The sequence below is a fragment of the Astatotilapia calliptera genome, chromosome 2 (assembly GCF_900246225.1).
Source record: "Astatotilapia calliptera chromosome 2, fAstCal1.2, whole genome shotgun sequence".
Taxonomy (NCBI): domain Eukaryota; kingdom Metazoa; phylum Chordata; class Actinopteri; order Cichliformes; family Cichlidae; genus Astatotilapia; species Astatotilapia calliptera.
Genome location: NC_039303.1, coordinates 35476753 through 35487944, shown reverse-complemented (window position 1 = coordinate 35487944; position 11192 = coordinate 35476753). Strand labels below are relative to the sequence as shown.

General features: G+C 40.2%; 1 protein-coding gene across 6 annotated transcripts in view; it reads right to left on the bottom strand.

The window, feature by feature from the left end:
• Window positions 1-2213: 2213 nt before the first annotated feature.
• The window catches only part of pcdh19 (protocadherin 19), a 52461-nt gene continuing 43482 nt past the window's right edge, over window positions 2214-11192 (bottom strand). For all 6 annotated transcript variants that reach the window (XM_026146153.1, XM_026146116.1, XM_026146126.1 and 3 more), the window contains exon 5: window positions 2214-3946. In XM_026146153.1, coding sequence (XP_026001938.1) covers window positions 3387-3946 — 560 coding nt within the window. In that variant the 3' untranslated portion in view covers window positions 2214-3386. The remainder of the gene's footprint in view (window positions 3947-11192) is intronic.

Below are 11192 nucleotides of genomic sequence, written 5' to 3'. Positions count from 1 at the left end.
AATTACAACAATTCCTGGCTGAGAAATATCTTCACATGTCTCCGTTTTTTGTTTCAGTCTGAATGTGAGAAAAGTGTTGCGCCACCACTCATTTGTTTGTATTTTGATTCCAAGGACACAGACTTCCTTTGAAATTTTTAAGTCATCTTGGGCAATAGTTTTCCAGGCTTTCCAAAAGAATTTTGTTTTTCTGTGGACACTGACCAGTTTGACATATGAATCATTCAAGCATAAAAAAGAAACCTAAATAGAAAAGACGACCAGTGGTATGTCCACACATTTCAGACTAACTAGCAAAGAACCTATTTTAAATAGATTCTTTAGGTCATTTGTTTCTATCAAAAACTACTGCAAAAACAGAATTTCTTCTCATTTCTTCAGCTGAATCTATGAAAAATGCCAAAAATATCACAGTTTTACAAAAAGCTATTAGCTGAAAACTTGGCATGTCCAGTGTGTCCTTAAACCAACTGGGGAAACAGGGCAAGTGGATGACAAAAGAAGAAGTAGCAGGGCTAAAAAGTATCTACAGCAGTATCTGAGAGAGTGACACAGGCCCTGAGAAATGCATCTGGCTCTTCAGTCGAGAAGGGCCAGATGGTCTCGGAAATGGTCTCAGTGGAAGCGCGGCTGTCAAGAAGCCGTTCTTAAGAAAGGGAAACAGGAGAACAGGGCGCGGTACACGTACAGTGGAAGCTCTGTCATGGTATTGGGGATCTTGTCAAAATTGATGGAATTCTGAACATAAAGAAGTACTGTCAAATTTGGATCCACCATGCAATACCACCTGGAAAGTTTCTGATTGACAGTGGCTTCATTTTTCAGCATGACAATGATACTGAACACACTGCTGCCAGTGCAGTGAATTTATACCTGGATAGAAAAACACACAATGGAACACTATCAGTCACGGCCTGGCCTCAGAGCCTAGACCTCAACATTATTGAAGCGGTATGGTGTAATCTTGACACAGAAGGAAACAAAAGAAAAAACTATTCCCAAAGACGACCTAAAGAAGTAATGAGAAAGCTCAGCAAAATAAAAAAGGGGAAGTGGCTCAATCCTTTTGCACAGTACTATACTTATAGCACTGTGATGGATAAAGTTCAGCTGAGAACTTCTTTCAGTACACAAAGACACAATGGTTGTTAAGAAGCAGTGGATTCAAATTTCAGTTCAACCCGAAATTTCACCGGTGTCGAGTAAAAACAAGAAAACAAAGCAGAGAACATTTAATAGTTTAATTATAAGCTGCTGTATACATTCAGTGATTATTCCGATTTTCATGTTGCCAGAAGCCATGGGTGAGACCAGCAAAACATTCAGCTACAGAGATCTAGTTTGTTGTATGCAATTTGTCCATTTTCATTCATATTTTTCCACATTGTACATAGTTTACTGCAAAGCAACATAAAACCACATTGCTGATGTGCAACACGGTTCTTCCAAGACCTTAGTTCCCTCTCGCATGATTCCACCCAGTCTGTTGTGTGGTGCTCATAGTAAGGGAGAGCCCTGCTTATGCCACTGTGGTCTCAACCTTAGCTTTGAGATCAGGAGAACACAGATGGTACAGGGTGACAGCAGTGCTGAGTAAAGCTAATCTGCACATCACAATGCCCTCATCTGAAGTTGGAAAAGTCTTTTTTTCCCCACGTGATTGGGCCATATAGGAAAGCCAACCTATTACACAGATAAAATAGGTGGAACCTCGTTGCAGCCTGGAGAACACTGGAAGCTGTTCTTCCTCCTTTGATACTGAGATGAAGCAACATCCTGCAATCATTAAGGTTGTGTTTGCATCTTTTTTGGTTTCTTTTGCTATCTCACTCTAAGCTCATTGAACTGACACACTAATGTTGGTGCTGAAATCGCTTTTTTTTTTGTCGTTGTTGTTTTATGTAATTTTTTTTGTCTTTTTACATTTTCTGGTAGCCCACACAGAAACTGGATGGCACAAGAACTGACCAATAAGAAACTCTTTACAACAAGGTAGACTGCAAGTCAACAGTTGCCAGGGATCACACAGTAAACAAAAAAAAAAATCCAAGTTTTGAACATAAACAACAAAAAAAAAAACCCCAAAACAAATCCGGTTCAATATAAAAGCAAAAGACAAATGAACGAAAAGCAAGTTAATTTCAAGTATAACTTACTGATAAAATAACTACACAGCATTAAATATTCTCATTATACATTTTAAATTATTTATAAAATATATTTTGGCATATATGTTTTTTTTTATTTTTGTGTTTGTGTAACAAACGCTACTGTAGCTTCAGTTGAACACCAATGTTTATTCATTTTTTTTCTCTTGAAACAAAACATTAAAGGGATTGTCACATAACAACAGGTTATTAAAAATGATAATAGTAAACCCTATACAGAGTTTCACATAGCAAGACATGAGTGACGATCCCTTCTATCCTAGCCCCATAGTCAAAAGTCAAAAAAAGTACAAGACCAAAGCACAAAGTTCTAATTTGTGCTCCACTGGCTACAATCAAGGTTGGGCACAGGAGATTTCAAAAGCAGAAAGTCTTTTTTTTGTTTCATACAACGCAATTTGATCACAAGTATCTGTCTGTCCCCACCTCCTGCAGTCAGAGCGGCTTGGCAGACAACGAGAGTTCAATCAGCTCCATCCGTGATAAAATATAAATACTGTAAGGACCTCACAGTCTGATGACACGAGGATGTCCTCAGGGACATGCAGAGAAAGTTTCTCTTATTTGTCAGGGACAGGAAGACATGAGACCGGGAGGCCTCACCTTCCTTCTCCTGAATGCACTGCAAACTTCTGAAGGAGTAAATTGATGATATTTTTGGATGAATCCTGTGTGTATTTGTTTTTGTTTATTACAGTGACAGAACTCTATACAAAGGAACAAAGAGCGATTTTGGCAGCTAAAACAGACTGCAAAACCAAAGAAGGCAAATATCAGTTCGTGATACAAAAGTAGTTCAAAAGGCATAACTGTACGTATGAACTGGCACCTCAGGTGTCCAAACATGTAAAGTCCTGCTTTGGGTCGAGGGCTGGAGAGCTCCACTGGCCGTGTCCATGCAGTCGGCAGTAACCTGCCTGTCCACTCATCGCAGGCTGATAGAAAGAAATCTGAACAAAAAGCAAACAAGGAAAAAGTACTGCGACTACAACGAAGCCACATCCACTACCTGGGCCTGAGCACACAACTAGCTGCAGCATACGTCAGTTTATCTTCAGCCCAGGCTGGTTTTTCAATTTTGTATACTGCAAATGGGTGTGTCTCTCTACTGCCACAGCCAGATTTTCTTCTGTGTATACACAGCTATTGCGGGGTATATATATGTGAGTTTACACTGGATGTGTGTATACATGTTGGTGTGTGTCACAGAGAAGCTTGCTAAAGCACAATGTCCTTCAGGCGCTTGCTGCTGGGGGATTCCTTGTCTCGGCCGTCGTGGAGAAGCGTGTTGATCTCCCTTACAGCCGGCTCACTGTCCTTCCCCTCCGGCTGCCGCAGCAGGCTGTGGTTGGCGATTCGCTCTGCGTCACGGCATTTAAGCGTGTTGTAGGCAGATGACGGCTTGCACATTGGGCTCTTCAGGTGCACAGGGGAAGTGATGGGACTGGCCGCCTCCCGCCCATTGCCAGCTTCACGAACAGCCCCTCCATTGGCCTTGGGGCTACACACCTGAGACTCCTGAGTCCGCTTTCCCTTTATGTCTCCTCGTTCCACATCTTCAGACCCATCCTTGCCAAAGGTGGCAAAAGTCCTCTTTGTTGTGCCATCCTCATAGTGTGGCACGTCCACCGTGGTGGCCTCGATAGACAAAGCGATGACGTTGCGAGCGTGCTCGGGTGACTTGGCGCGTGCTGGGACTGTAACGCGAGGCATCCAGCAGCGGTCAGAGTGGCCTAGGATCCGACACTCATCCTGGCAGTGAAAGCCCTCACTGGGATCTGTGGGGAAATAAAGAGACAACCTAATTGTTATATTTGTTCTTAAAGTTAATTGATTTTCGTCTTTATTCTGATAATCCCCTCACGATTTAAGTATGTCAGAATTGACTTGAAAAACACATGAAAACTCAGTTAAGCATTACTAAATGATTTTTTTGCAATCTACATGAGCGCAATATTGCACTCCCTTTAACACTACTCCATGATAACTAGGGCTGGATGTTAGGGGCACGTCTAATATGCCAATTAAATTATGAATTGTTAAATCAAAAGTCCATTTGCAGCTGTTGTATAATTGAGTTTTCTGTAGCAACATTAGATGAAAGGCAGGTTTAAACATTGCAATCAGATATCTCACAAAGACACCAGACGAGTTGCGGTGCCGCTGCACGGTTCATATCTCTCTCCCTCTTTGTTTCTGTCATCTGGCGCCGGGTTATAAATATGTAATGATGTTTAACGCTGAAGTGAAAAAAAGATTTGTCTGAGTCTGTATAACTGCGTCTTCTGCATTTTGTTGTGTTGAGGGAAAAACATTTAAGAACATTTCTGCATCATTATAACAACAAAAGGAGCCGAAGTCTCTCAAACTCAAATGCTTTAATTCTTGTTTGTTCTTTAACAGTCCAAAGAGCAGTACTCAGAAATCTCATGTACACATAATTTTGTTTGTCCTCTGTCAATTTCATTTAGAAAATGTTCACGGTGTCACATTTCTAGCTTTAGCAGCAGAACGTTGATATTTTTTGGAAAATTTCAAACAAAACTCATTTTTCCTAAACCTCGATATGAAACCGAACCCCCCACCTGCTTCTTAGGAAGAAACCTGCCACACACATGCACAGTGACATATTTCTTTTCTCCCCTACTGCTTGTTTTACTCTAAGCAAGAGCCATCCTACTTTTCAGAGGCCCAAGGTGACAAGAAGGGATCGTGAGAGGGATTGCGATCGACCCAAATGCATACACTTACATCTGGCAATCGCAGCTTGACAGATCACCTAATTAAAATCACTAATGATCTGTTTTTCTCTCTTCTTTTCTGTACTCATGAGAGGCACCTCTGCTAAGCCCCCGGGGATCGATATTTAAAGACTGGAGACAGGCTTTTCAGGAGCAGATATGCCAGAGTTGTCTCTCATAAAGTATAATCTGATGAGACTGACAGATATGACCGGTTACCATGTCATGGAATAACTGAATGAGTATGTTAGGGATATCACGAGCTGTCTTAAAATTGTGAAGGAATCATCGCCTATGGGCACCGAAATCGCAAGTCATGAGTTACCAATGTCCATATGACAGAAGAGGATTTCTCTCATCATGTCTGTCTAATTGTGCACAGGCTGACATGCACTGACATGACATTCTCTCTCAAATGAATGTGGATGAAGAAATCCCGTTGTCTTTGAAGCATCTGAACTATACTTCACAGTAACAATTTAAGTACACACAATTTAATAATATGTAAAATGCATTTTTGAATTATTATCACCCAATACTATCCAAATTATACGTAACAGGCATAACGAGGCTGCTTTATTTAATTACCATACATTTAAGCTCATTTGATGAGGCCAAGAAGCAATAATGTGTGAAAACTGAATATTTCCCACTAGTTATAGTCCTGCATCTATGGAAATGACAATGAATGCTGATTGGTCCACGAAACTGCAATGGCAGCAATCAGGGAGACAAAAGGCATTGAGTTGGGGGTTTTGTTTAAACATTTCCAATCAGGATGTAATAATGCAATCACAACAGAAAGTAATTTTTTCCAGGTACCAAGAACATAATAGAGGATGATGAATAGAAAAATAAATAAACATAAAAAAGCACAATTTCAAAGCCTTTTTAACCCCGCGTAACTGCTTTACCTGTAACGGCACTTTAAAACGCATTTTTTTAAATATATAAATATTTAAACTCGAAGAGGCAATGTAAAGATAATTGTTCACATGAGCATTTAGTGCTCTTATTGAAAACTTTTGTTTTACATTCATTCAAAAGTTGAGCTCTATATTTAGCAATCTGAAATCTCACCAAAATTCTTGTTTGGCATGTTTGACAAAGTAGATCTTTTGCTGCACTGATTAAAAATTTACAAGCATCTCGGTAATGAATTCAATTTCCTCTAAACACTTTGGCTTATTTCTATAGCCTAAAGCACTTTCTAAGGCGTGAAAAGCCTTGAGGCACAAAGAAACATACACAAGTTGTATGCTCTCTACTGCGCCGTGCGTGCAAATGCAGTGAATGCCATTTCTCTCCTTTCCTTTAGGGGTCTATGAGCGAGCAACTGGGTTGTAAATGACATTGTTATGAAAGCCAAGTGCTATTAACACTCACACATCCTGCCTTTCCTTGCAGCTTCATAAAACGCAGATGTTGCTCTAAAAGGCCCCAAAAACTGGAGGAGACAAAATTTAAATGAAAAAAGTGACAGGCCATCGACCTTTAACAAAACGTAATCTCCTCCCATTAAAAGATAAGAGAAAAACAAGCTTGTGTAAGGTAGGAGATGAATTAAAGGCTTTTACAGCACTGCTTAGATTTAGAAGTCAACAAGTACAGAATAGAAGACAGTAAAGGCCCTCCTGCTGTGCATGTGTATTCAAAGTTATCAGGAAAATAAGCTTGCCAATCAGCTCCAGGAACAGATTTAGAGTACGGAACAGAGAAGGATGTCATTGGGAGCATTTCCGATCCACAAAATTAATTACGAAGGGAGCTCCACCAGGAGGTACAGGCTGGGCTGCAGATTTTGTGTGTGTGTGTGTGTCTGATTTGTTCATTTAAAATATTGTGCAATATAATGGTAATAAAGTACAACTCTAATCATGTATCAAGATCACAACACTACTATTATATCAAACATGCTGCACTCTAATGTTGACTCCAAGGTAGTAGAAAGGACTTTATATATAGGATTGAAAATATGAAATTAAAAAAATAAAACATGTGCAAAAGCTAAAGTCTCCTGATAGGACTCCATGTTTTTTCTGTTTGTAGTTATAGCACCAATTTGCATCAACACAGGGTGAAAAACCCATGCTTCCTTCCATCTCATCTTGCATCTGTTACCTGCCGGCAGCCGATTCTGTCCTGTCTATTTGACTCAATCAGATGAAGGTGTCTGAACTTCAGCTTACAGCAGACAGATCTTCAGTTTCAGCGAGGGAATCCCACATCCTGACAAGCTCGTTGCTCAGTTTACCCTTGTGCACTGCGTATAATGATCCCTTCATGTTATGCAGCTGCAGGTGCTATTTGTTTGTTGCTAATGTAGCAAGAAAAGAAGAATCAGCAAAAAGACTAAAATCCACTGACACAAAAGGGAAGGGATGCGTTCACTGAGCGAGACGCCTCCCCGTATAATTCCCTGAGCTTTCGCCAGCTATTCTGCGTCCTGTTTGCCTGACTCGGAAAACGCAAACGCTTATCCCTCCAAAAGTAGCGCACACAGCCTGAAGGTAGAAAATGATGATGTAATCCTGTAAAATCAGCGTAAGCAGCGGCAAAACAGAGAATACCAGTTTGGAGGGGCAGAGACAGGGTTGAGTAGATATGAACCAGATTCAGGTGACAAAATCATAATTCTGTATGTCTTAGTTTGACTACCACAAGACAACTGGGAACTGCAGTATGACACGATGCAGTCAGTTTGGTTTTACAGGATGATAAACCCTAAAAAGAATTATGAACAGCAGTGCAGGAACAGCAGTACGGTATGATAAATCATCTTACTAAGAGTGCCACTTGTGGCTTAAACTACTTTTGTTTGTACTTCCTCTATATGTGACATTTTTGATGCAGAAGAAACAATGCATTTCAACTGATGGTCTTATGAAAACAGATGCTACTCAACAGACATCCAGACAGCATCACAGCTTCCTGTGATGGAACTGTTATGAAAGGAAATAATGTAGACTAATTTAAACCTCGCTATGCTTTACTTATGGCCTCCACAGACTTTACCAATTCCCTTTGATTTCTTTTGCTTGTTTTTCTGTTGTTACCTTATTGTCTTTGATATTAATCCCCATTAAATATTCAGTAACAACGCTACCAAATAGTCTGAAAAGATCAAACAGCACACAACAACACTGCCATTATGCTACGTGCCCCTTTTCATTGGTTGGGAGTACAGGTGTAAAATCCAAAAATCGACTCATAAGTTATAAACACGATCGAAGGCCTAAGGAGTCAAAATTTCTTGTCGTGTGTGTGTGTTTTCATTTAAAGCTTTTCATTTGCAGCTAAAATGTCCACTTTTCTGGTCTCATCTTGGTATGCCACAGTATCTTTAACAATGAGAGGGCTGTTTTCTAATTGCTACTCCATATTAATTTTCCATCCTGGCAGTCACATGGCAAAGCATGATTAAATCTAAATTGTTACTACAGAGTCTTGATGGAGCCTGTAATGCAAAAGCTGATGAAAGCGTCACAAGGGAGAGAAAAAATACTGCACGAACAGAAAAGACGGTGCCTGTCTGTGGTTGGTTAGAGTTCAAAATATGCTCAAGAACTAACAGGTTTGGTCCTCTCCGATCCTAACACAACAAATAGAGCTTAACATCTAGTCTGTCCTAACTACAGCAAAGGACAGTTCTACGGCCAGCTGAGGCTGAGGCTTGGCCAAGCAGCCTCCTACACTACTCACAAGGGAGAGTCCAAGCACTGCTGTCATCCCAGCCAGCCAATTCAGTCTGTGGGCCATAAATCAGCCTTGAGGCTTGGCTCCTGCGGGAGCAGCAAGATGGAGTGTGATGGTCTTGTTTTTACAAACAGTAGAGGGGCACCCTTACTGCGCCACGTAAGCCATCATTCTCTGCACAGCATCGAGTCCTCTCCTTCTCCCTACAGCATCTGGTTCAGTCACATCAAGCTATCCCCCCCACCCCCCGAAACGTCTAATTCATCCCTCACAGCTCCCTGCACAAGGCCATCCTTTATGCGTCCCCTCCTTTTGTCTTGCTCTTTCATCTAATCAGTTCTACTGTCTCATATACGTTGATGTAATTAAATGAATCCTTCACCCAAAAACCTTCTCTAATTTCTGCCTATCTGTTCAGAATTCCTTCAGTTCTGCCGGTCAAATATTAATTGTCAAGAAAATTAGTCACACTGTGTGGCCTTGTTAGTACTGTCTTATGACTGTTAAAGCCGGGGGTTCATAGGGCCGTCGTTCTATTTCTGAGCATTAGTAGCAGTCAATTTATCAAGAACACATTCACTGCCTAATACATCCCGCGCTGCACTGAGTGTCTGACAGCTTGTCACTACTACCAGGCCTACTTATGTCTTTCCGAAAACCTGATGTAAGATGGCAAGTTAACTTCATTTTGAGCCAGTCTTACGCTTTCTGTTCTTTGGAAATGCTTGTCAATAATTGTTCTAAATGCTAGCAACAGTACGTGCCAAATTCTGCAAATTTTTACTTCCACCGTATGCTCGCTTCCCTTGCTGCTGGCCCATCCAGCAACGCTAGAGCTTTCTATAATGGGTCTGGGTATAAAGAATGAATTTCCAAAGTGGTGTTGACAAACAATGCACTTGCCTCTAAATTGGTACAAACGGCATCTGTTTAACAGCTGTGTAACAGCAGCGGGATGAAAAAAGTGATCACTATGCTGTTTTATAAATCACTATGTCATCGCAGAGCAGTGTTTTGTTCAAAAGCAGGACCACTAGCCAATGGACTGCTTGATGTAGTGGAAACGATGTGAACTGGTTGTCATTATGACATACGTGGGTGGGCTGGTTTCCATGCCCTGGCAACACATGCTGTCTTGCTGAGAGAATTGTCTCACCTTATTGTGGCCTACTCCTACCATAGCTGGCTCCTAGAGGTTGCAGTGTCTCAGGAACAGTTTTAAAGGCTCTAAAAGTATTACCCTCGGCTCGGGTCATGACATAAAGAACATTTGAAGGGGCATGATTTACAGTGTTCAGGTCTTGTTTGAACAGACATCAGAATTTATGCCCTGGTTTTCATATAGTACATCAGCCAGTGACCATTTAACTCTCTCCACAGGCACTCTGGACTAGATTTAACCCAGACAGAAGCGCATAAAGAGCTAAGCCCAGTTGTACACAGCTGTACTGTGTTAAAGAGGCAGTAAAAAGGTTCTTAACACAGGCTCCATCACCAGAACAATACACTTACATGTTCACAGAATTCCATAAAAATAAGGCCAGGATCGTGTCTGGCAGAAAAGTACCCCACGCTTCAGCCACAGTGCCAATTCATACAACATGTGATGACACTAAGTGGACACTAAAATTCATATCATTATGATATCCATATCCCACAATTATTCTGTTCAGGTTTTGCTGTTGTAATCAAACCACCATCCTTAGGGCTAATTGGCATTATTGTTAAAGAACTATATAAATAAATAAATAAATAAATAAATAAATACAGCACTTGGACTTTAAAATTCCAGTTGCATTTCAGATACTGAAAGGTTACTGAAAGCAGATTGGATTTTAATTATATATTTCCCTAATTCTGTACAGTGAATAGACGATAAAAAAATCTGTACTGTACACGTGGTTCTTCTTCTGCGAGATAATGATGCCAACCGCAACACTGTCATAGGAAAAAAGAAATCAGCTTAATAACTTTACTGAACTAAATTGGATAATTTTGTGGACATATAACTTTCCCGAGGAAAAAAAACAGAAAAACTAATCAGGGATATAATTTGGTGATGAATTTCATCAGATAAATTTCATCTCTGGATTGGAAGTGTTTTAAATGGATGATTATTTTAAAATATATAATATGCAATTAAAGTCGAAATTAATCTTAAACTTGGGCTCATCTCATTCACATAATTTGATGTATTTCCAATTGAAAAAGCATTTGGTGGCAGGGGGGAGCTCATGCATGAAGGAATCTTTCAAAGGTGCCAGCAACAAAACTGCAGTTTTCCTAATTGGAAAAGCACTGTAAAGCATTTAAAAAGCTTTGCTTTATTATTACCATATTTTTCTATTATCAAGACAAATTGTAAGAATTGTTAGTGTGTACTATTCTCAGTTCTCTTGGATCCCGACTTTCAAAAAGCAGGTAGCATGTTTCAGAATTACAATATTTGCGTTTGGTTTTTTTAACCTACAAACAAGAAGCAACACAATCCCAATGAGTGATTTAAAGATCTCTTTGTAAAGCGACTGCATCGGCAAGTGTATGCATTTAAATAGAGTGTTTTACCATGACGTGATGCACTTTGCAA